The 26305-nt window shown below is 43.9% G+C and overlaps 1 protein-coding gene across 3 annotated transcripts in view; it reads right to left on the bottom strand.

Moving 5' to 3' along the window:
• cux1b (cut-like homeobox 1b) overlaps positions 1 to 26305 on the bottom strand; it is a 61266-nt gene that overhangs the window by 941 nt on the left and 34020 nt on the right. Inside the window, exons 7-23 of one of the 3 annotated variants that reach the window (XM_041939925.1) lie at positions 26123 to 26199; positions 25606 to 25672; positions 21069 to 21117; positions 19127 to 19231; positions 18495 to 18683; positions 18176 to 18234; positions 17808 to 17850; positions 17515 to 17611; positions 15370 to 16170; positions 14507 to 14590; positions 13880 to 13981; positions 13209 to 13765; positions 12939 to 13080; positions 12005 to 12292; positions 11679 to 11867; positions 9590 to 9854; positions 3054 to 9231 (exon numbers count right to left, since the gene is read on the bottom strand). In XM_041939925.1, the coding sequence (XP_041795859.1) occupies positions 8724 to 9231; positions 9590 to 9854; positions 11679 to 11867; positions 12005 to 12292; positions 12939 to 13080; positions 13209 to 13765; positions 13880 to 13981; positions 14507 to 14590; positions 15370 to 16170; positions 17515 to 17611; positions 17808 to 17850; positions 18176 to 18234; positions 18495 to 18683; positions 19127 to 19231; positions 21069 to 21117; positions 25606 to 25672; positions 26123 to 26199 (3622 nt within the window). In that variant the 3' untranslated portion in view covers positions 3054 to 8723. The other 2 variants (XM_041939926.1, XM_041939927.1) reach the window with 2 other exon arrangements.

Raw genomic sequence — 26305 nt, 5'->3', positions numbered from 1 at the left:
ATTAAAAACTTGCATCAGATACTTGCTAATATGATCAAAGTAGCATATTCAGTTCAATCAGCTGTGGGGTGAATAAACTCACTTTTTAGCGCAGAAAGCGGTGCAGTCCCTGCCGATGCTCTCGCTCCAGGCAGTCTTGTACAGCACCTGAAGTGAAATCACAGTGAACAGTTTGTATCCGTTTCCCTGAAGCTGACGACACATAACCAGAAAGTCTTCAGGGGTTGACGGGAGACCTACCAAGAAGACCAAACAATGCAGGAACAGGGTGTAAAAGAAAGCAATGGTCCTGGCCATCTTGTTGGAGAGAATCACACGACCCTGAGAGACACAAAAACAGGAGGATTAGTGAAGAAGTTGCACCAAACACATTGTGGTTTTGTGTGTGTGTGTGTGTGTGTGTGTGCGCGTTTGAGGCTTACCAGGCTCAGAGTTGCTTTATCCCAGGGGCTGAGGCTCAGGTATCTGCGCTGACGCTCCTGCAAACACAGTAGTTGGCCTCAATAAAAACATGCAGCAACACACAGGGACAAACACAATGTTTTTTATACAAAGAAAGGAGTAACTTAATGTATTAAATTTGCCGAACTTACAAGAGGGGACACATAATTAAGAATTTGTCGCACAGAGCGTCTCACAAAGTTTAGAAAGTTTCCCCTAACTCGTCAAAGGGGCCGATTTGTCGCCATCTCAGCTCACTCCCATCTGATCTCAATGAGGACAACGAGAACGCATTAAAAATAGCAGGTGTAAGCGCAAAGGCAAGTTCGTTATTAATCAAAACACGACATGCCGTGTTGCACTCCGGTCACCAGAGGCTGAACTGGAACCTTGTTCCTGACAGTCGTTGATTATTTCCGCTGAACGGAAAATCTACAAGTAAGAGTTTGACCTTTGAGTCTGTAGGACTGACACAGGATCAGGCTCTATTGTAGCTGTGCTGGAAACATGGCGCCCTGTCATCCACGTTTGGCCAGTTGTCAGTGAGCAGAGTAAGAAACTATGACTGCAAACAACTACATGGTCAAAGGAAGGGCAGGTGGTTGCAGAGATTTTCATACGATTGTGTCCAGAAGGTGTTTGTTCTTTACCTTCCTGCTGAAGGATGCGAATGGATCCAGTCTCTCCTCGTACTGGGAGGAATAGCGCATCACAGTGTCATCGCTTCCTCCAGCCTACAGCGCAGAGAAAACACATGCACATTTAAATTTTCCTCCAAACAAGAACTTCACCCATATTGAGCTCATTACCATTCACTCTCATTCATTCTCTCTCTCACACACACACATAGACGCACTCTGCCAGGGTAGCTCTGCAGGAATTTGATTTTCTCATAGAGTTTAATGTTGTCTGCTCTCAGACTGTCCAGTTCATTCTGCAGGGCCTGCATGGTCTGCTGCATGGAGCGATTCTCCTGCAGGGGGGGCAGAGGACACCAGTAGATGAGAAATTAGTTCCCCCAGAAAAAGACAAAGGAATACATAATGTGCGAGAGAGGTTGTGACGCACAGCTTCCAGCTCCTGGTTGCGGGAGCGAAACCTCTCCCTTTGGCTGGAGATGATGGAGAGCAGAGAGTCCATCTGGCCCTGGGGAAGCTCAGGATGGGAGCTCACGCCTGAACCTGGAGAAAACACAGATAAAACAACACTCAAATACCAGCATTCACTTCCTCTGGGAACATGCATATATGGTCATACAGGTGGTTTGATTAACAATATTTTGAAAACGGGTTAATGTAATGATATTTTGCAGTCATATTTGATGCTGGTATCGGTTTTATTTAACTACAGTGAACAGTTCAAAACTGGACTCTGTCTTGACTGTCACATAGAAGGAAAAAAAACACTGAAATCCCTCTAATCGGGCTAGTTTGCAGAATTTTAACAGACAGCCCCTCTGCAGAGCCTCCGCTCAGCAGGTTTACCTCAGTTCAGTCAGAGAAGTCGTGCTGTCGGCACGTCACACTTCAATGGCTTCAATGCTGTGCCGGTGAGGACTGACGCTACATTCATGTGCTCGCACCTCTTTTAGAACAAAGACTACTCAAGCGTCAAAGCTGGGTGATTATTTTAAAGACAAGAGTAAAATGTCGCACAGATTTAGCAAATGTTTTTAACCTGAGAAATTATGTTTTTAAAAGAAATAATCCTTTTTACGGACAAAATGTCTTGTCGTGACGTTTTGCTTTTTCTGACATGTACAATAGGAACACAGCAGCAACTGAAATGTCCCTGACACTTCTAACAGGCTCTGTTAGGAAAAGGCGGCATCGCGTAGTTATGAGGCGAACACAAACACATACAGCTGCATGAAAAAGTTTGGGCATCCCAAGAAATCTGAGCTGTCGTAAAAAACCTTTCCTTTCAGGCCCTTTTCCATTTTTCTTATTTTAAAAGTGTAAAAGAAATTAAATGAAAGTGATCTTGCTTGAAATATCAAGAACATGTGTGAAGCATCTTTCACTTTATGCTGTTTGGAAATCAGGACATCTATTACGCACTTGGCTATTCAGAAATTTTGACAAGAGGTACCCAAACTTTTTCATGCTACTGTCAGTCCACTCCCAGTGACAGTCTGTGCGTCTGTTACCAGCTGGCTATCAGCTAACATCTGAACAGCTAATACTGTACATGTGAATTAACACAAAACATCCAGTGAATCATATTCTAGATGAAAATTCAGTTCTTATAAATTAAAGGATAACTTCAACTAAAAAAAATCTGTCCACCTAATTGTACCAATTCAAATGTGTGAGAGAATCACTGAAGAACACTGGGGAGGACTGCTTTTTACAAATGTGAGACATAAACTGTACTTTTCTAACCCAGGGACGTACCGGTGAACATCGCAGTGGCCTCTTTGATCGGCTCCGGGATGTTCCCCATGTCGCTGATCTCTGACCCGTCTGCGTCGGGGCGTGGCAGGGAGGACATGGCCTGGATGGTGCTCAGGTCGTGCTCCAGCTTCAGGATGAGCTCCTTCTGCTCCGCACTGGTGCGCACTGCAGACGAAAACTCCACCTGCAGCTCTGCATAACGGCCTGTCAAGAGAAGAAAGATTAAGATCATCTGCAGATTTTTTCTTACCCGGGTTTTCTCGTTTGTCTTCAGATTTTGCTTTAAACTCCCAAAATAACTCACCTGCGGAGGCTGTAAATGGCAGAAGCAGTCCAACATCCACAACATCATGAAACCCCTGAAAGATCCCCCTTACTGTCTACTCTTTCCTGGCTTTCTAACTGACCTCTTTCTCTGAGAATACTTCTTTCACAGTACCATCCATGTGTTCAACAAAGCACATATCCAACATGATTTTTGGCAAAGAAAAAAAAACTACCACAGCACACTTTTAGTATTTGTATAAAAGAGATTTACTTCAATTATCACACCTAGGGTGCATGTGAATAATAATGATGATGAATCAAATGTCAATCATAACAAATACATTGTGAACGTTTCATACAGTGATATTGCTTTTCAATGTTGTAGAAGGGACTGTTTTACAGTGCTGAGAACAAACAACATGATACGTTTAGTAAATAGAAAGATAAAGAAACAATGATACATGAGGAAAAACGAAAGGGAGGGTGACCCCGAAGGAGAAAAAAGCATCTCAGGAGTGACAGAAGTGCTAGGGAAACAACTTTCAAAAAACGTCTTAACCATCCCTTTACAGTCATGCAGCCTTTTGTACTACAACACACATGTACGCGCACACACACTCACAAAATAATTAAAAAAAAAACAGTTGGAGAAGTTATGAGAATTATTATTACTTCCACATTGCTGATGACAGGTTGGACAAATCATCTAAAAACTCGCTAAAGCCTCAACAAGCATCTTAAAGCTTTCCAAAAGGGAGGGGGGGGGATGCAGATCTCCCCAGGTCATTTGGTTGTCAGACTACACTGTGGTTTAAGCTATGGGTGAACTGAAGCGACGACACATGGTAGCAACATTCAGAAAAACTGTCAGCAACCTTTCAACGGAGGTGGATAACTACTTCACTATTTGGCTTTTTGCTTCCTCTTTTAAGTCTTGCGAGCACTCGCTGAAATGTTTCATTGTGCCGGAGTCGATCTCTGGCTGTTAAACCTGTACAAGTTCAGCATGAAACAACTGAATAGATAAGAGGAAAATGGTTTAAGACTTAAAATTAGCTGGAGCCAATGTGAGAGGTGAGTGGGAAATAAAAAGCAAAAGAAAAAAAAAAGCACGCAAGTGTGTGTGTGGGTCAGTGGGAGGGAGGGGTGGGTTTAAAGGATGAGTGTATTGTGCTGTATTATGTGTGTATGTATTACTGAGTGTGCTATGCATACAGCACCACTGATTTGGAAAGTGTTTCCTTACAAAACCCACTTCATAAGATATATTCTAAAAGTATTACAAAAAACATCTGAGGTTTTTCTTTCTTTTTTTTTCTTTTTTTTTCCTGAATATGGTGACCAGTGCTGCTGTTCGGGCTTCCATTACAACTAATATGTCAAATGAATAACCACTACTTCAACAGATCATACAGTAAAGCTTTACAACTTCAGAAAACATGATATGATATACAGCATCTGTTACACCTTTACAATGTTATTCAACAGTGTATAGAATCATCTGATTTAAATTTGTAGAAAAATATCTGTGGATCATGGAAAAGTCCTGAATCGTCCCTTCTCTCCTCCTGCCTTCAAACAAAAACATACTGTGACAATAGTGAATCAATAGCTACTTGATCGATCGTATTTACACGTCTCTTTTCCAAATAACCATTAGAATTGGCACACGTCATTATCAATACCTGTAGTGCCATTATTAATGTCACAGCAAACCTGACACAAACAGAAAAATACAAAATGCCCTATGAATAAATTCAGTGTTATTACAGTGTACGCTGTTTCTGCATGCTTCCTCCTTCATTCAATGCTCTGGCCTTTCGCTGCTAGTTAGGTTATGTACAACGTAAGAAATGCATTGTGGGAAAACAACTGTCTGAAATGAGACCCGGACGGAAACGTGTCCACAGGTCAGTCAAAGGAATACACAAGCTCGCTTTCTCCTCGCTTTTTCACTGCACTCCAGCGATTATATACAACCCCTTCCCAGAGAGCAGAGATACAGTCAACTTTAAAGTACCAACATGAAGTGGATGAGAAGTAAATTTGGATCAAGATGTGGGATATATCATGAACAAATCAGGTGAAGTCGTCTGCATCTAATGACATCACTAGTTTGGTGCCCTGCTTGGCAGTTAAAGGCACAAATCTGATGATCTCACATGGTTTAGGCGAGTTGATGGATCTGGCTATAAAATGGCAAATGGGTTAAGTGCTTATACTTTACAGTAGCTATTCATCACCATAAAACAAACTGTGGTTGTCCAGTCCAAGCAGTCCAACAGAAGGCAATGAGCCCTCAGTATTCTGCAGAAGACAGATGTTTCACATCTGTCGTCCACAGGAAGAGCCAATGTTTGTGGAATTTTACAATTACTAGATACACTAGAAAATCCAATTTTAGCTAATGCATCTTAATGCAGTGCAATGAGGTTATCAGTATCTTTTGACAGGCTGCCAATATATCTGGATGTGCATTCAGGGAAAGGGGAGGCTTAAGGATGAACTGAGGAAATTTTGGATAGAAACCAAAACAATTTACTCATAATATCTACAACTGTACAGGACAATGGCCCTTTTCTGTCACACAGTTATCTGTAGTTTGAAATAAGGGGTTGCTGTATATGAACGCAGTAGAAAACATGGGTACAGCTATCTTATGTTTTAATTTTAGTGTTAGGATGCAGATACGGAGTCTGTGCTTGGTTCACAACCACTTTTTTTAAAAAAGGCATACATTTCCCAGGATCCCGGGATCGTACTCTGTTGTAGTGTTTACAGACCCTGTCCAAGGTAAGACCCTAGTAAGTGCTTTGTTACGGACTGCAATATAAATTCTGCATAATCATAGGCTGGCTATCTGTTCAATCTGGCGTAGCACACCTGCTAGCTGGTACACTTCTCTAATCTCAATTTGGCAGATATGACCTCCTTCAAGTTAACATGTGTTCTCAAGTTTAGGTAATTTCATTTGACCTATTTGACAAAGTGTATACATTTGGACCTGTTAATTATGTTAATGTGATTAACGAGTGGGCGAACTCTATCTAAAGAAAGCTGTATGCCCTGCCGAGCGTTAGTGTTGGGCTTGCCCAAGAAACAGCCAAAAAATTAAAAAAATAAAACCCCCAAAAACATTATCGGAGAATAGAAAACAGGAAAAGAGATATGCTATCATATACTCGCTGATCTTGATATGTCCTTTGATTCTCTAGCTAGCAATTTAAGAGCATAACTGTTGTGGTAAAAGCTTTATGCTTACGGGAGCATGAACTGCAGCAAACACATTTTCAAAGCTATTGAAATGACACTAAACTTTAGGATTCATGAATATACAAACAAATGAGAACTAGTACATCTTTGTAAATATTAACCAATACTGCCGGCAGTCTATACGTCTAATAAAAATGTTACTTGCCCTCAGGAACAGTATAATCCCTTAAAAAATAGACAACTCAAATGATAAGACATTAAATGAAAAATACAGCACCTATAAATAAGCAGAATAAAAACCAAACTATAAATGCAAAATAGCAATAAAACCAAGCTACAGTAAATCATAGTATTACACTACTTTGTGAGAAGATTAATGTAATGGTAATGCATCAAACAGCTTAAAGAAGGGTGTCAGTTGTGCACTAGTAGTGTGTGCAAGTAGATACGAAATATGACCCAACTCATTGGAAACACTGAACACTCCTCAGTCGCACACACTTGTGCACACGCATGTATTGACAGGCGTGTGTGTACATGCACCCGCACACACATACACACGCACACGCACACACACATACATACACACAAAGGGGAGGCAGTAGGCTGACAGGCACTGAGGGCTTGTGTGGGACAGGGAGGAGGTGATATGCCTTATAATTTGTAGTGTATACAGTAGAATTCAATGCAAAAGACTTACATCCCTGGATACAGGATAGACAAGAGGAGAGTGGTAACTACTCATACCAGGGTTGGGGTGAATTCACTTTGACAGCAATCTACAGAAAGTACAGATTAATAAAGTACTGTACATTGCAATTTATTCGCTACAACCCATTTTTTCAGTCAGAAATTTCATCATTGACAATCTGCTTCTTAAATTTAATTCTGAGTGAATTGACCTCGACCCTGACTTAATGCAGGCAAATACAAATGCACACGAGATACACACACACAGACAAAAATATACACACACACACACACATACACACACACACTCTTCCTGATTTGGCCTATAAAAAGATGTGTGTTTGTGAACAGAGAAAATTTGTCAGTGGTGCAGACACACACACACACACCCAGCAGGTCCAGTGCTGGGTAAAGCTGTGACGTGCACAACCTAAAACAACAAGAGACACATAAAGTATCACCATGTCAGACAGCTACAGTACTACGTGGATTCATTGTATCGTATTTCAACAACGCAACATTATTCCATTCTAATTTGTTTCATTTTTTTTAAAAACAGTAACTTGTTATTCTCTTATTTTCTGTTCTTATTTTGTACTAATTAAAAATGCTTCCTAAAATTCCCTATTTTGTACTCTTTAGAGTCAATAGACTGTGCAATCTCTTATTGGCAACCAAATTGCAATATCAAAAAAAGAGATCATCCTTCATCCTTAAAAGAAGGGTTTAAGGAGGCAAAAAGAGGGTTCCTTTCTTCCTTCCTCTTCAGATGAGTGCGTGTGTTTTATGAGGAATTAAGAGATCCTTCTGGCCATCACATGGCTGTCAGCAGGATAGGATATGGGGACACAATAGGTCAAAGTTCATCTTTCTTACATCAGTAACCATGGCAGCTCAGCCGGCAGGCCTTCCACTACCCTCTTAAGAGTGTAGGAGTGAGATAAAAAAGAAAACATGCTGCCATTGAGAACACACACATACACACACACACCATTCTTGGGTGTGTATACACACACACACAAACACACATGCATACTGACACAACCCCTAACATACAAACACGCACATACACACACGCAGTGAGTGAAAAAGGCAAAGGGTTTGTAACAGTCACTCTACAGTGTGAAAAATGAGGCGTCTCACTGAGTGAGGGGAGGTTTGTGGACACTTGGGAGGTGAGAAGAAGAGCGGAAAAAAAATCTCCTTTAAGAAAGTGAGAGTTCTTGTAAGAGAGTTCCTGTCTCTATCTATCATCTATCAGTGTCTATCACTGTGACAGCTGCTGTGTCAGGCCTTGCCTGTGTTACTGAGTCCAGGTTTCGACCCCAGCTGTGGGTCAGACCCCAGCTCAGGACTAACCAGTCTGGTGCACCAGTGGCTGGTGATAGGGGGAGGTACAGCAGGGCCGGAGGCCAGCAGGACGGCTAAGTGCTTTTCTCAGTACAAAAACAAAACTCAGTTTAAAAACAAAAAAAAGGAGAGACACGCAAGTTCTCTTATTTTGTTCTTCTAAGTATTCAGTAAATCTTCTTTTCAAGGGTTTTGCCAACCACTCTTTGTTTCTTTCCTCTTTTCGGAAAGCTTCTGTGTAATAAAAATGGCTGCTGAGCTTGACTTTGGCTGTGTCCACTCTCCAACTGGAACAGAGCAGGAGGGGTCCAAGGTTAGAGGTCGTGAGGTTATGAGACAAGAGGGATGAAGGATGGTCAGGGGGAGCTAGAACTCCCACTCTGAGGGATCCTCTTTGCTGGCAGCCTTCTCCAGCCTGTGGATGATATTATTGAGATTGGCTGCTTTCTTCTTACGCAGATTGTTGTCCCTGGGGTTTCTGGCAGGGCCAGAGGCTGGGATGTTAGTACTAGAGGCAGAGCTACTGGAGGATGCCTCTGTGAGGCCGAAGAGCCCCAGTCCACCCTGTCCACAGCTGGAGCCTGGCCCGGCTAAGCCTGAGGTGGTGCAGTCTAGCTCGGCAGGGGAGTTATTAGAGCCCCCTGCCTCAGACTCAGCCTCCATGTCGTGGTCTTTGCATGCTCCTCTGTGATCCTCGAAGCCAATGCCCAGTCCCTGGCGTGTCTCCACTGTGCCCTCAGATTCTGTCCCATCACAGCTGTCCCCCTCTCCTGATTTGGACCCGCGGAGGGAAGGAGAGCCCCCCTCACTGCCAGGCCCCACTCCTCCAGCTGCCTGGATCTCCTCTATGAAGAGTTCTCGCCGGATACGTGACCTAGTAGAGACACATGATTTCAGTCATGCCACACAAATTCAGAAATGCAATTCATCAGATGTAAAGCATCTTAAACTTTACTCTGAAATTACTGTATGAGTCTGCTGAGTGAGCGTGCTGATGAAAACTAGTAACTAAACCCCGTCCTGGTTGCAGTAATATCTGAGGCATTAAATTAACAATACAACGTGATTTAATATGCATGATCAAATACAAAAACTAGAAAACTGAAATTGTACTAACACACAGAGAAATTTAGTTAGATTTACTTGAACGATTTTAAATATCCTTTGAAAAAACAGCTTGTGATGCAAACATTTGATCACAATTCAAGTGTGTCTCTTTTCCAAGCACTGACCTGTAATTATGGAACCAGTTGATGACAGTACTGGTCTTCAGGTTGAGCTGGGAGGCCAGCTCCTCAATGGTTTTTGGGGAGGGATAGGGCTTCTGCTGGTAGGCCTTTTTCAGGGCCTCCTTCTCCTCGGGGCCCAACACCACCCTGGGTTTCTTCAGATGCTGCTGTCCTGGGCTCTGGGAGCCCTGGATGTAATCTGGCCCCGCTAGGCTCCCATCCACAGAATGGCCATCACTCAAGGAGCTCAGCCGCCTCTTCATGTAAGCTGAACAGTGACACAAAAGCAACAGGAGGGGATCAGTGCCTTAGAAAATATACTTATTTAATGAAGAAATATGAGGAGTATTAATAATAAAATGTGCAGCAGATTGGTAATCTGGTTTAGGATCTACAATTTTAGCAATCTCTCCACGCTGTATTAAACAGAGGCTAGTATCTTTGTCAATAAGTGTGACATTTGGTCCGCAATATTCATGCAAAATGGAGCTTTTCCAGTCCAAACAGCTATTGTGGGTTAGCTGATTGAACTAGAAATGCATCAATTAGTGAATTAGTCTTATTGTCCTTCTCTTCTATGATATTAAATTGAATAGCTTTAGGTTGGGGACTGAAGGCATCACATTGGACTGATGGACATTTTTCACAGTTTTTCGAAGTTCTATATACTAAACAATTATCTGATTAATCCAAATTTAACCGGTAGATTTTTATTGTAGTTTGGTGCAGCCCTAGACTGATCAACAGTATATTGTTCAGACATTTTTAAATAGGAGACTTCTGTGTTTTTAATCAGTGTAAAATACTTTACTTCAGTGCTAAGCAGACCGTGAGTAGTGAACCCTTTCAAGATTTTGGTCAGTCAGTCTCGTTCATCAGAAATCCTTCACACTGGATGTTCTAAGTTTGACTGATGGTGTGCCACCAGAAAACGTTACCTATTATGCATCAGATTGTTTAAAATAAATAACCCGGTCATCCTCTTCAACGACCACTAGGTGGTGCAATTGTATTTCTCAGGAATCTAACAATGAAAGCATCTCTTCCATTTTACAGCAAACAAGCAGGGCCATTCACTCCGGGCACCAGCAGCTGAAAATGAACAGCTCATGGCAGCTTTGCATGAGGTTGACATTTTCTCAACCCCAATACACGCTGCCAGATATATTAGTGTTGCAGGGAAAAACCCCTCGGAGCAAGGTTAGACCACTCTGAAAGTTGTATGCTGCCTCGCAGGCTTGCACCACAAGGGTGAGAGGTCAAATACGGTTACTCTAGACTAGGTTCATGTCTTTCCTCTGGGCTCTGCTGTTGGGCAGGACTTTACCCCACTGCTATTTGGATGCATTACTTTGGGGTCAATAATCTAAAACAAAGTTGAATGGAGAGTAACCCCACCCGTCCAAGCCCCAAACACACTGGTGTGAGGTCAGTTTTGTTTTTTGCCCTTGTCTGTAGCTTGCTATATCAGGGGGGTAAACTGATGCTGGATGCTTGTGCCTACTGGCAGGTTCAAACATGCGTATCCCATCTCTACAGAGAGAGCTGGAAGTGGGCAGTCAGGGGTCACTGTGAGGAAGCTAGGAAGGGAAGGCCTCTTGGCTTTGCTGATTCCTAAATGCATCATGCAAACAGAGGGGAATAAAGAATGATGGAGTGATAGAGCGGGGGCTAACGAATGATAAAAATACGAGCTTATAGACACTGGTGATTATTATGATGATGATGATGAAGAGGAGTGCTGATGACTGTGAGTAAGCAAGCCCCCGGCAGTCCCCTAGCTGTCACATCTAATACAGTATGTGATGTCTGCAGTCCTGATTGGTACTGACATCACACCAAGATGACTGTGATCTGCACAACATGCTCTGCTGTCCTGCACAAAGGATATTGTGTGTGCAGATGTGCATGTGTAATTCAAAGGCTGCTCCTTGTGTTTTTTTGTGAATGTATTTATAAAGTAAATGCATGTTTAAGCAGATAACATGAAGGTTTTGTCTTCTGTCTCAGTCTTGTGTTTATTGTCTCTGACGGCATGCGGCTCTGTGTGGAGTGTGCATTTGTTTCCCATCGTTGAGCTTTGACTACACACCTTTCTTCTCCAGGCGTTTCATGTCCATGAGTTTCTCCACACTGTGTGGATCCTGGAGCCAGAGCTGCATGCGGACGAAAGGCTCTCTGCCCTTCAGGCTGAGCTTGTGCCAGGGTTTGGGCCTGGCCAGCAGGTCTGAGACAGAACCCTGAGTCAGACCCAGGATAGTCTCCCCAAACAGACGCTGGCCTGGTTAGGCGGGACAGAGAGGGGGAATGGTCATTTCAGAGAACTGATTCAAAAGTTGAATAATTCATTGATAGGGAGGGAAGGAGGAAAAGAAAGGGAAACTGAACAGCACAGACAGCAATCTCTGTGTTTCTTACCAAGGTTATTATCAGTCAGCACCTCCTTAACCTTCTTGGTGATGGCGTAAGTATCAAGCTCAGGAGACATTGCAACCATTTCCTGGATGCTGAGACCCGAATGACCAGGTACAGGCAGTGGGGTGCCGAGCTGCGACTCCCCACCTGAAGGATCCTCAGACAAAGGTTTGAGACTGGAGGACTGCGAGGCAAGTGGATCCCCTGCAAGACCGTTGATAGACTCCTCAGCTGAACTGAGAGGTGACTCTGGAGCAGGGCTGCAGCTGGCCGATGTCTTGGGAGTACCCTCTGTTTGAGTTAAACAGACAGGGCAAGAAAGATCATATGGGTTAGAAGACATGTTACTATTCAAGACAACAGAGTTTCATTTCCTCTCCCTGCTGGGTTTGGGAGGGACTTCAGTCATACTACATCAATTAATTTAATTCCTGTTAAACAAACAGCAAAGGTGCTTAAGTTTTCAGTTTGAAGCTTTTTTGGCTTCCTCCTCCTATTCCTTCATCTCCCTGTCTCTGTCTGTGTAGTACTGCTGTGCAGCTCAGCAGGCTGGAAGAGAGCAGTCATGAGGAGCTGTCAGTGTACATTAGCTGCTGTTTACACCCCCAGAGAGAAAGAGAGACACGCACACGCATACACACACAGAGCTGCCATCTGGCGCTGCAACACTAACTTGTCTATGACATGACAAACCAGCAGCTTGCTGGCTGACACTGCCACAGCACTGAGGATGGGGGGATGGTGGGAGGTGGAGGAGGGAGGATGGGGGTGGCGGTGGGAGGATGAGGCTGGGTGGGGTGAGTGACAGACTGACAGTAACAACTAGCCACTAGCTCTAATCAGGCTTTCAGAGTAATGCTCTAGCCCAAGGAGCATGGTTGTGTGAATCCACATACTCGATGTGCTGGTTGTGTGTATGTGCATGTGATTTGTCTACCTTGGTTCTGAGCCTGCTGGATGTGTGCGTTTTGCCCCTGGTCTCCATTGAGCCACGGCTGCATGCGGAGGTATGGCTCTCTGCTCCTCTGGTTCAGCTTGTTCCACGGTTTGTGTCGAGAGAGGCTGTCACTCAATATTCCCTGAAACACACAACCGGAGAATGGCTCAGACAGGCGACCACTGTAGAGTAAAAACAGAGTAATAAAGGCAGCAACAGCAGAAAACATGCGCACAAGCTGTTTTTGTTTGTTCTTTTTGCCCCCCTCACCTCTTTGGAGTCCTCCTGGTTGTGGTTATCCTCTCCTGTCTGGCTGGCTATGGCCCTGCGGTGGTCTGTATGCATGTTGCTCCACCACTGCTCTCTCCAGTAACCCACCCCTCCAGAACTTCCAGAGCGGGCTGACCCCTCAGAGCTCCGACCCAATCTGAGAGCTCCGTCAGCAGACATGTCGATCCCTGAAGAAGCTCTGCCCTCTCTCTTGATGCTGGAGCTGAAGTCCAGGATGGGAGACGGGGATGAGGGGGAGGACAAGAGGGAGCTGGGAGGCTTCTTGAGGGAGAGTGCCAAGGGGTTGTAAGGGGGAAGGGGGGCAGTGAGTGGTGAGCTCAGGGGGTCCCTCTGAGATAATGATGCTGTGGAGGAGGAAGAGGAGGATGAGGCTTTGAGCATGGGTTCCAGTGCAGCCTGCTGGGCCTCCATCTCTCTGCGAGCTTGCTCTAGGATGGAGCGAATAGCTTCGTCCGATCCGCTGCCCCCACCGCCTCCAATACCCCCACCGCCCCCTCCTTTGAGTCCTGCATATGAGGGCTGAGCATGGGACAGGTCTGTTGAGGGAGGAGAAAAGGGCCATCAGGGGAGATGCCGACTAACACTCACAGCCACAATGTATCATCTTCAATGCTTGAGTTCCCTGAAAATGAGAAAAAACTCAGACTCACCAGCTTTCTGCACCTGCAGCTCTCTTTTGGCCTGCTCCAGAATCGACTTGATAGCCTCATCTGAACCCGCCTCTGGGGTGCGGACACGGGCAGTAATGTTACCTGGAAGGAGAGGAAGAGGGAATGGGAGGAGATGAAAAACCATGTCAGATTAAAAAGCAGAGATAACAAACAACAATGGAGCCTATAAGGACATAAAATAATTACACCATAGCACAGCACAAAGAACAACATTCCCACCACTGAGCTACAAGGCAACTACACTGGAGGGATTGTCATAATTTCTCTGGTCCCTCTGGAGCTCACACATGCACACGTGCTACAGGGTTTGTACAGTAAATGCTCCCCACAGAATAACAACTACCAATAAAATCCCTAAATACACATGCTGGCTTGTCCTTTGACGCAAGTCACTGGAACTGTGTGGTTACCTTCAAGGCACATGTATCTGTGTGCCTGCCCGCAAATTAATAAACAGCAACACACACACACACACACACACACACACACGCACACACACGCACACACACACACACACACACACGCACTATAGATACAGTTCACCCCAACACAAACATGCCACACAGACAGAACGTGCTACAATCTCTGTGTGTGAAGGGGACAGACCTGTGTGTGAAGCTGTATTGGAGAGGGCTCTCCGCTTCGGAACATCCTGAAACACTCGGCTAAGCTGGGGCTGGCCTGAGCCCTCTGTTAAAAACAATATACCACACACTATGTTATAGCACTTGTGTGTTTCGGTTCTTTTACAGCTAGACTAAATGGTGCCCTACGATGCCCTGCAAATATATGGAATGTGTGGACACTTCCATCCAAATGCACATTACATGACCATAAATGCATTGATCTTCACCATCTGTGGCCCCAGTAGGATTCAAACCTCTACCTCTAACAGGAATATTAAACTAGTACAAAGACAGAGTAGTGAGGGATAAAATATTTAATGGCACGTATTAAACAAGGGCATACAAACTGCAGCCTTATTTTTAACATGGACAATGTCTAGGACTAGGGTGGTAGACTTTGCTGTATGTTATTGTGCCACAGAGACCACCTTCAATCAGAAATGTCCTGATGCGTTAACAAAAGCAGGCCCAGGCTAATCGAATCTACCCGTAGTTAACAGTGCCCCCGCCTTTCTCCTAGTTCCCATCGATCAATATTATTGATGTGTGAAAGGTTTCTATATTGACTGCGATAGCTAGGAGAGGCTCTTGGGATCAGTGCGTGACTAGGAACTCACTCAAAACACACAGGTGTGGCACAGGATGGGAATTAGGAAAGAGAAAGAAAAATAAAAAGCTAGTCCATATTGACAAGCTAATCAATGGCTCTGTGCAGGGCTCTACACACACACACACACACACACACACACACACACACACACACACACACACACACACACACATGCAAGACACACACACACCCACACACACCCACACTGACACATGAAAGGTACACAGACTCACCTCTCTGCCGTCCCTGGATGCTGCGCAGTGCAAGGATGTTCTGCTCATCGGCGAGGAACTGCCTCATCTTGTGGAAGGGTTCCTTCCCTCGGATGGTTAGCTTGTTCCATGGCTTCGGTCTGGCCAGGATCTCACTGACCGAACCCTGGGACAGTCCCAGCACATAGTGGCCAAACACACGCTGACCAATGTTGTGCTTGATCAACTGCTCTTTCACCTGCCGGGCAATCTCTGCTGTGTCCATGTCCTCCCCATCCAAAATACTTCCCGTGGTGGCGTCAGAGTGGCTGGGTGATGGGGATGGAGCACTGCCAGCGGTGCTGCTCCCGTTAACAGGAGCCATGTCTGGGCTGGCTGGAGGTGGCTGGGGGCTGCTGGCTGCCAGTGGGATGGCAGCTGACCCAGAGCCAGGGGTGGAGGTAGGGATTGAGCTGAGGGTTGGGGTGAAGGGGGTGAACAGTAAAGCCCCACTGGGGATTCCAGATGATTCCTGCAAGGCTTTGGAGTAGAAGGTCTGGAGCAGCTGCCGCTGAATCAGGGAGTTCAAAGCCATCTTACCACCCACCAGAGGGAACACAGGGGAGTAGAAGTCCTGTCCAATGCCCGTAGGAGTGAAAGGGTGCGTTTCGCTGCTGCTGGTGGTGGTGGCAGTGTTGAGGGGGTCCGTATGAGAGTGAGACAGAGGGAGCTGAGAGGAGGAAGGAAGAGAGGGAGGGGGGGGAGGGGGCGAGGAAGAGGGGTCGCTGGGCATGGTCTCCTCCTTCGGTGTGGACTCTTCTGTCCCTTTTCGCCCGGCTGACCCTACAAGAAAGGTCAAACACACCATGCATTATGGGGGAGTCAACAAAAAAGGGGTTCCAAAAAAGAGAGAGAAAAAATAATTAACAAAAGTTGAAAGTTATCTTAATCAAGTCTTTTCCAAATTAGTGAACTTTTTCCTTTTTTGCAAACCCCCCCAGACAAAGTGCCCATGCATTTGTGATTTCAACCTTTCTTGTAAGCCACAGCCTGGAAGAAAAAAGGACAAACAAAACAATTGACACTGTGCCACTTAGGCAGATTAGCTTGGCCCAGGGCTCAGTCACTCTCTCTCTCTCTCGCAGGCAAAGTGGAAGTAACTGGACAGGGTAAAATGATGTCCTTAGATAGCCAATACACCATGTGAGTCCTCTTCCATGCTGCTGTGGTGGTTTCCTAATCACTGATAAATCCCGTTACAGATGCAGTATCATAGTCTTTATTTAGAAAAAAAAAAATACATCCAGGAAAAAAAATGGTAAGTAAAACTCTTTTGAAAAACATTTTTATGGCTGAACAGAAAACAGATGTATGTCATCAAAAACAACAACCAAAAAAAACAGAGACTGTACAGCTCTGCTGACTGTGAGCAAAGCCCTTGATTCCCTCCTTTCTGAATAGTTTAGACTGATTAAATTTTCACATTCACCAAAACAAATAGAGAGATGAACTGTATTTTCTGAGTCTTGTAACTACTAGAATCCATCTTGATGATAAGCGCTTGGAGAAATATTATTCTAATGCATAACCATTGAGACTTACATGATTGAGTAAGACAGTAAGCTCCCCTTACTGTGAATGTTAATCAATTCAAAGCTATTCAACTATTCAAGCCTAAAGCCATGACATTTCAAACCCATAAACACTGTTGCAGAGGGCAAGAGTCCTGATGTCGTGGCAATAGTATGGTGTCCTAATTTTTGTGTACTGAAACTTGGTTTTGGTTCAGGTTGACCTCCTGCTGTGGTATTCAAAGACACCAGATATCCATTTTCTTCCTCTCCATGAAGTGTGAGACTAAAGCAAAGTATCTGTACCATGATAAAGCATTTCTTTTGCATATTAAGGACCCAATATTGCATTTGTTCCAAAAACATAAATAAATGGTTAAGTATTCTCAGAGAAAAAGAGTCTACATGCATACATACAGTATGTATGCACTACCCTGATGCAATCTCTTCAAAGCCTTACCTGCAGCTGAGGCCTCATCTAAGCTCCCATGAATACTGGACTCCCCTTCTGTTGGCATTCTTTTGTTTTCGCTGGGCTGAGTGAAGGTTTTGCAAAGACAGTCTGGGCCAGTGTTGATGAATCCAGCCCTGACTAGAACCTAATAGACAGACTTACCGCTGAGTTCAGTGTTGGCAATGCGCAGAGCGGCGCTCTCGGACTGAAGACTACGGTTCCTCTCCAGCAACAGCACCTCCAGAGGTTTGGATGAGTCCTGATGGAGGGGATCAATGGAATAGAAATTAAAATGAGACTTTTCAAAATAACTTTACTCCGGCCTCTCCTTTCAAATGTTAATTCTTACTGATCTAGTTGTACAATTTTTTCAAGGACCTAATTACTATTACTGCAACAGTATGTGTGAGGTCCAGTGTTAAAGTCCAGTGTCAGTTATGTCTGTAAAGTTTTACCTGCACAGAGTCAGATGTTCCAAACTCCATAGACTTGAGGATACTGAGGAGAGAGAGGAAGTAAAAATTCAGAGAGAAAAGTTCAACATCCAATGGAAGCACGCATGCACGCACGCACCATGCTAGCTTCTCTATTTCTCTTTGAGGACAAAGAAGGGATAGTGGGGCGGGAGACACACTATAAAGCTACAGACATAAAGGCTTCACCTTCATAATGACACTCAATTGAGTTACACATCTTAAATGAAGACATGCCTCTTGTTTAACATTGTTAAAGACATCAAACGCATGCAATAAATAGACCTGTGCTGGAGACGCATGTACGCATGCACACACACGCACACGCACACTCTGCGCATGCTCCTCACCTCAACTCCTTCTTCACCTCCTCATAGTCAGCTTGCTTCTGCAGTTTCTCCTCCAGTTCCTGTAGATTACAAACAGATGAAAAGACATGAAAATTATTAAAATAATAAAAGCAAACCTTGGATCTGTATGTGTCATGTACTTATATCAGTGACTTAACTCTCGAAAACAGAACAGAGCGACTAAATACGTCAATATAGTTACAGGTGTGATTAGAATACACAACTCAGAAACAAAGACAAAAATGGAGAAACAGTCTTATTAGAAATTAGAACAGCTAAAATATATGGAAATAACTACAGCTGTGTGTTCTGTTGGTACCTTGAGAGTGGCAGTCTTGCTGCTAAGCTGCTGCTCCAGCTGTGTAATCTGGGAGCTGGTGGTCTCTCGGAGTTTGGTCAGGCTGGCCTGCAGTCTCTGGACGTCCTCCACCAGCTGGGCGGTCTCCCTTTCTTTGGCCCTGAGCTCCGCCTCCAGACTGGAGTGGGATGCCACCTCGGCCGCCTGTTCCTAAAGGCCAAAGAGGATGGCAGTTTAATCTAATGCGCAAAATAAAACCTATACGAGCAATTATAAAACCACCCATAAAACGCCCTGCTTTCAGATACATTCAATTAATCACTGGAGCAGAAGCTGATCTATGTACTGATTATCATTTCAAAAGGCTTCCTCCTTTACATCAACAATCAGAAGGTATTTATCACAACAGATACTTTGGTCTGGCAGTCTCAAAGTTAACTAACTTCCACTCCTGCAGTCTGTTGTGCAGGTCCAATAAATTGGTTAATCAATACACCAATCAACTATTGACTCCAAAGCCTGACCTTTAAGATCAGTGATCCATAAATTGAAGCTTTAATCAGCTGATCGCCTCAGCATAAAAAGGCCAAGCTGATCTTTAGCCTGTCAATACCTCTTTGTCAGCCACCCAGTAAATCAGTGAAATGTGTTACCGTGTCAGGGTCGGCCTTGGCCGGGCTGCTGAGCTGCTGGGATTGGTTACTCAAGGACAGCCGCTCTCTGAGCGACTCCGCCTCTCTCTGAGCTGCTTCTGCTCGCTGGAAGGAGAAGAGGAAAAGTGGAAGGAAAATCAACTCGTGCAGACTGTAACATTGTCAAACATGATCAATCTAATGGCCAATTCAGTGCTACTGTGTAATGTACTTTTTTGGTGTGCACACGTTCTCTCAAATCATCCCAATTTTCCACTAGCCCCAGAGAACAGTTGAAAACATACTTAATACATGTAGCTGGAAAGAGCAGACGTGAGAGAATAGTGAGAACAAGAAAGCAAAAGCTGTTCCTGTTAAAAGATAAAAAGTGTTAGGCAAGTGACATTCCAAAAAGGCAATCAAATTTAAGGGATGAAGTTTTCCAATACACAGTCATCTTCTACCAGCCAACTGTGTGTCTGTGGGGAAAGGAAGTCCACCCCCTTGCAGCATAAACAAATACATACACTACAGAGTGGAGGTAGAAAGAATGCAAATTAAGTGTGGAACGATGGCCAAGGGTGAATTTTTTCGTAATTGAAAATATTAAATTAGTCCCGAGAATTGAGAGGATACCCGATGCCTTGTATTTATGGCCAAACTGCCATGCTCCAGTTGGGAATCATCTGCAACACTGGCCAACTTGCCATCATTAGGAGTTACAGGGAGCCGATTCCACAGCGCTCCTAATTGCAACCATATTGAGAGCTGTTATTGACTGGGTGGGAGCTGGACTGCTAGTCGCAAAAGAAAAATCCTGTTTTCCATTTTCTCCTTATAAAAGCGTATAAAAAGTCTGTGACTGAGCTGGAGGCCATGCTGTCATCCTCTGTAAACCTCAAATCAGAAGTGTGAATAGTGTGTGTGTGTGGCATTATAGTCGGAGCGCTAACCTTCAGGCTAATATTAACATTACATGCCTATGCTACCCCTTTGGCCACGAATCATACTCTTGGGCTAATAATGAAAGTTAACAACAATGACATTAACAGATACCACAAGAATATTTACAACACAAGGGCAGAGGGCGCGCTACGGGGCTTATTTCAGCTGGTTTAGTAGGTGTGTAATAAACATGTAAAACAAACAGCAGCCCTCACAGTAATAAGCAAGTCATTGTTTGTTAATATAAACCACATTTCATAGATTGTGAGGAGATTAAGAATATTTGCATCCTAATGGATAATGCCAGTGATGTTCTACATTATATGTTCCATTCTCTAACAAATCTCATTAAAAAGACCAAAACAAACAGTGTGTTAGTCCGTCTCTCAGTACTTTCCAGCTTTCTCAGCCACTTTCAGCCCCAATGCTGTTTGTTCCTACTGAATATGTAAATCATTTTTAAAAAGTAAAGGAAAAGAATACAGATGAATTAATTTTCCTAAATTCCTAAAAACAGAGGGGCACTGTGGTTTTTAACAAATGTTACGCAAACAGCAGTAAACAGTGTGTTTGTTGAGCTCTATTTTCAGCCGTGGATTAGTACACATTTTGGTGCATTAGTGATTATTTACGGGAGTACAGCGGTGTATGTGCATTGAAATAAACTAGTGTCCATTGTGCAAATCTAACGAAGGACCATGTCACCCAGTGCGACTTTGTGGCTCACTGATGTGTTTTTAATAGTTTTTGGATGACAGTGGAGTACTATGGCACAATGAGCCATGTCAAGCTTTATAAACAGTGATAGTACTTGTTAGTAGAATAAATGTATTTGTTGACAGGAAGATAAATATAGAACATCACTAGACTAGATGCTTTCAATCAAATTTATGTGCACCAATGAATACACACATTTTATTTGAATGGTTCCTGTCAAAGAACTCAGTTGCTTCTCAGTATTTTAACAATAAAACAATGCTGCATACAAAATGTACAGTCGAGATGTTGAGTGGGTTACCTGATTGGCTCTTTCCAGGTCCGTCATCACCATCTCAATCTCATCGGCCCTGAGAAAGACATTTATTGTTACAACAGAGGATGTGACAGTGCTTGAAGGGACTCACTCAATTACAGCACACAATAAAAACAAGGAATGGATGAATAGATGATTGCCAGGAAGAAAAGTACACTCTGCACACGTCACGTGTGTGTGCCATTGTTCAGAGAGAACACATTTAGAGAATGCCAGTGCCGTGTCCATTAAGCTACTGTCTAAATTTCACCTTAATCCATTGATTGTGAACTCCATAACCCAAACAGCTTGTATGTGTGCGTGCATACATGCATTTAAGAGTGTGTGTGTCTATGTGTGTGGGTGTGCACATGTAAGCCCCTAAACCCAGGCCACACTAAAACAGAGGGATTACATTAATAGAGCTCTAAGTCCTAATACAGCAGACTAATCTGCTATGAAGCTGTGTGATTGTGTCTGACTAATGGTCTGGATGGGGGCCATGGTTCACCTCTCACTTGCTAGAGGTCAGACAGCCAGAATACATCCCCATAATACCACATATCATTGGACTTTGGAGAAATGGTTGAACAACTGTCTTCCACGAGTGATGAGTATACCACTTTTCTGCAAACAATGACCGAGATGTGGAAGAAACTTCGGGTTGCTGAAAAAGCGACATGGAGAGACATTAAACTAAATTTTTTTACGACTTGTTAGACACCGATCCTAAATAACTGCATTGCAATATATGATTAGCCTCTTTGTTAATGAGTTCTCAATCTGTGTATGGGTGTGTGTGTGTGTGTGTGCTACAAAAGAAATTTTGAATACAATTTGCTATATAAGGAAGTTACAGAAAAGAAGTGTAATAAAATCCTGACAAACCTCCATGGTTAGAGTTCAATGCAGTGCAAAGAAGCAGTGCATATGCATGTTTTTATTTAAGACATCACTTGCTGATAAGAATACGATACACCGAACGCAAAGATATGAGCGCATATGTGCACTGCTGCATCCATTAAAACCTTTTGATTTTCCTGCAATCTTTTGATAGTGAACCCAATAACCCACGCAGCTTTTGTATTTGTGTGTCACAGTATGAGAAACAGTGTTACGTCTCATAGGCTTGAGTACTACTGATTTGAATGTGTTTAACAAAACAGACACAGTTGATATTAGGTCAACATTGTGCCACAGGCAATGCAGCAAAAAGAATCAGATGTGGGTGGGAGAGCTTTTCACTCTACGCTTTTATTCTTTCCCTAACAGTTAAAAGGATCTAGTATGCATTTAAGCAACATAATAGTACACTACCTCACCAGCTTTTATCCTGTCTTAAGCTATAGTGTGCGGGACCCATGTGCGCACTCAATTGCACTCCCGTACACACAAACGTAAGGTCAGAGAGCCAACAAGCCAGAAAAGCTTGTAATGGAGAGCGTTTATGGGTAGTAATGCAACCCAAATACACCACCGCTCCTGCTCCAAATGTGATCATTTAATCAAAGTACAGATGCACAAAGTCTTCTTAAATAACCTTTGGATTTGGCTGTATTTGGGAATTATAAAGGCAAAGCTAGAGGCTGAGGGCCAAAGCAGATCACAGGGAAGGGATTTTCTGCATATCCTGATACAGTCAGTCAGTCGCTGGGCAGGGCAGGAACTGTCTATGGCCAGCCAATGCATCCAGTGGAATTAATTCATCAAACACTGAACAGTAAAGGGAGGGTCCTTCGGAATGATAAATCCTGATTTTAGGCCACCAAAACTTATCTACAACCTCTATATAGCAGCCACAGGGAGGAGCTATAGAGTAGACGCACAGCTGTACTTGAAATCGCATACACAAAACAGCACACATTCACACACACTCTTTTGTACTATGAAAGCCAATGGGTGCACCCAGTGACATCAGTGAGTACTGTAGGACTTCTGAAACAAGCCCAGAGCCTCTAAGCCCCTACTGTACTTCCTTCATCTCAGACAGGCCTTTTCATCTCTTATCATCTTCTCTCTCTTGCTCCTCACTCAACCGGCTCCTTTTCTTTTTCCACCCGCTGCCTGCCTCTATCCTTTCCCCTCAACCCGTTTCCCTTCCCATTGCCCTCCACTTTTTTCCTTTCATCTTTTTCTTTCCCCCTTCCACCTCCCCTCTCTCATCTTTCGCCCTCTCTTCCTCGGCCTCTGTCCTCGGTGCCAGCAGGATATTCCCCTGATTTAGATTTTCATTTCCCTCCTCTATCGCGCTCTTATCCCCTCTTCCTCGCTGTAGCCTCCAGCCCGACTTGCTTTTTGCCCTCTAGCTTTCATCACTCCATTCCTTTTCTTTCCTTGGCTTTCTCCACATTGCGTTTTCACAGCGTGTTACCTTGGGGATTTCAAGGAGGCTTAAAAAGAAGCTAGCTGTGAGTGTGTCTGTGTGTGTATGTTGCGCACTATTTAGTTTTTTGTGTTTGCTTGAAATGGACACAGGAAAAGTCTATTGACTGCTGCTTAATTATCAGCAATTAAATGCTTTTCCCAAAATGGTATCAAGGCTTTATACACAGATAAAATCACACACACACTGAGAGAGAGAGAGAGAGAGAGAGAGAGAGAGAGAGAGAGAGAGAGAGAGAGAGAGAGAGAGAGAGAGAGAGAGAGAGCATCCTGTGGGGCTGAGGATCAATATATCATTAATCTTTAACAGGGACTAAACGGGTAAAACGTGGCCAGCCAGACCCTCGCAGCGGCAACACAGAGAGGGGGCTACGCTACATCTGCAGGCCCGCCTCCCGCTGAAGCTCACACACTCTGGGCACTGCAACATCGACCAAATTCTCAGGGAGTGTGTGCACGTCCGTGTGTACGTGTGTGTTAGTGTGTATTTTAAAAGGCAGATTACCCGAATGCAGCAAGAGGATGGGGGATTTGTCACGCAATGTCCTCCTTAGTGGAAAGTTTAGAGCAAGTGTGTGTGTGTGTGTGTGTGTGTGTGTGGGTAAATGTGTGTTTGTGTGGAAAATGTGCACGATATGTATGGCGTTTGTGTTTTGCAGTGCCAAAATATATGCAGTCAAAGGGTTAAAAGTTGTGTTCAGCCAAACACTGGCGATTTGCTCAGCCAAGCAGTAAACGGGGGAAGGACTCCAAGGACTGGGAGGGTGCAGGGTTAGAGAGGGTTTGTGTGTGCTTTAAAGCGTTGCATTAAAATTTCAGATCACAGCACGCCACATAGTCAAGGACCCTGACTGCCTCAGGCTCACGAGTGAGTGTGTGTATTTGTGTGTATTTGTATGTATGTGTGTGTCTGTGTGTGTGTGCGCACATACGCGAGCGTGTGTATGTGAGCGTGTGTGAGGATGTGGGCCGGCATGTGTTTATTAGCTTCTGTAAGCAAATGGGGCCTACTATATGTGTCTTTTCATAATGTGTTTTCTTCTGACATAAAAGGAACAGACAAGGACAGGAGAAGGAAAAAGTGTAAAGAAATGAGGGATAGTAGAGGAGAAATAAAGAAAGAAAGGGAAAGAAAATACATGGGGGGGGGCTCTAATAGACTATGAAACCTATTGATCAGTACCATTATATCGCATGTAATATCTTCCTGTGGCCTTTACTCTTACACTCAAGAATGCACGATGTAGGAGATAAAAGACAAAGTGTGGGAGTGAGGGAGGCAGAAAAGGGAAAAAGGCATTGTGAGGGAGAGAGAGGAGGGATCGATCTGTTTTTAACAGCCAATCAATTTAACAACTCTGTTAATGGAGAGACACATTGAGTTTGGGGCATAGTAAATTGGGTGGTGGGGAAACCTTAAAAGCCAAGTTGATACTCTGCCGTACTTTGTGTATGGCGCGCACGCAGGATGCCCTTGACCATTTTTGGATTTATAAGAAAGAGTTCATGTTTCAAGGAAAGTGTGATTTGTTTTTGCAGTGCACCAGTTACCAATAAAACGCCATGAAAGGCTTTGTTTATCTTAGCAGAATTTAAACTTTCTGAACGCGGTTCGGATGCTCGCATAGTTCTAGATCCTGCTACTAATCCTGAGGGAACAAAGGGTGTGAATGTCATAAAGTGCCAGTTCACAGTGTGGAGTGTCGACATGGAAAAGCTTCTGTTCTCATCCTCGCCACTGCTATGAAATCAATAATGATAGATGCCTACAGCTCAAGTAATTGAAGCTACCTTATCTTACAGGTCCTGCTAGAAGCCTGAGCGGCTTTAAGTCAGAGATCTCAAAGTGACCCTAGTCAGCATCGCCTCTCTGTCATCACCCTGATGAATCAGAGGGGGCTTTAGCGTACACCACAAAACAAAAATTCTCTATTTCGGTGCTTGCTGTGGTAGCAGAATCCCTGTCAGTATTTACAGTGCCTGGGTAATGCTGGGATTTGGAGGCTGATGAGGGTTGTGGGAGACAATCCAGCTGTTAGAGAGAAAGGGGGAGTTTCCAGGGAAAGAGATGCACTAAACAGGATGATTATGTCAGGCAACAGACTATGGAAGAGCCAGAGGGGAGAAGTCACACACACACATAGATCAGCCGGACACGTACTTTGCTGTGGATTCCTCGTCATACTTGGTCTTCAAATCAAAGAGCTCGGCCTGAGTTGTTTCAAGTGCTGTAAATGACAGGAAAAGAGTCAATGTGAGTTTCCCCACAATAAGTCAAATGAAGAACTTGTATCCAAGAATGAAGAACAACTTTTAAAAGCCCTGAACACATATTTTCTTAACCAGCTCCTTACTATGAGAAACTTTGGTTAGTTCACATGATTTCTGAAATTTGTTTTTGCCTGTGCTTTTCTCACTGACAGATGTCTGGCCACTGCCAATCTGATCATATCAAACCCACCACGTTCAGAAGAAGCAGATTATGTTTTTGAGAGTTTAACTTCACTGGAGATGACTCCTGTCAAAACGTTAGCAATGAATGAAAAGGTAATAAAAATTTGTTTTTGAAACCAAGTTTTCAGAGGCTAGCACAAACGCATATTCAGCGATAAGGTTTCCGTTTTCTCTGAGCTGGTTGAAACAGTGCCCAGGTCTGTAAAGACCGAGTAGGCTGGTACCTGTCTGTAGGGACTGGGCCTTGTGTTCGGCCTCTTCCAGCCTTGAGGACATGGAGTCCTGGCTCTCCTGAAGTTTCCTACAGAAGGCAAGAAAAAGGAAAGCAGGGAGCAGAAAGTCACAGATAGAGATACTGAGACAGTAAATCTTGGGTTCACACTTTGTGGCAACTATTCTCTATTTTC

This window comes from Chelmon rostratus, chromosome 7, assembly GCF_017976325.1.
Source record: "Chelmon rostratus isolate fCheRos1 chromosome 7, fCheRos1.pri, whole genome shotgun sequence".
Lineage (NCBI taxonomy): Eukaryota > Metazoa > Chordata > Actinopteri > Chaetodontiformes > Chaetodontidae > Chelmon > Chelmon rostratus.
The sequence above is the reverse complement of the archived record's forward strand: the minus strand, read 5'-3'. Positions and strand labels throughout refer to the sequence as shown.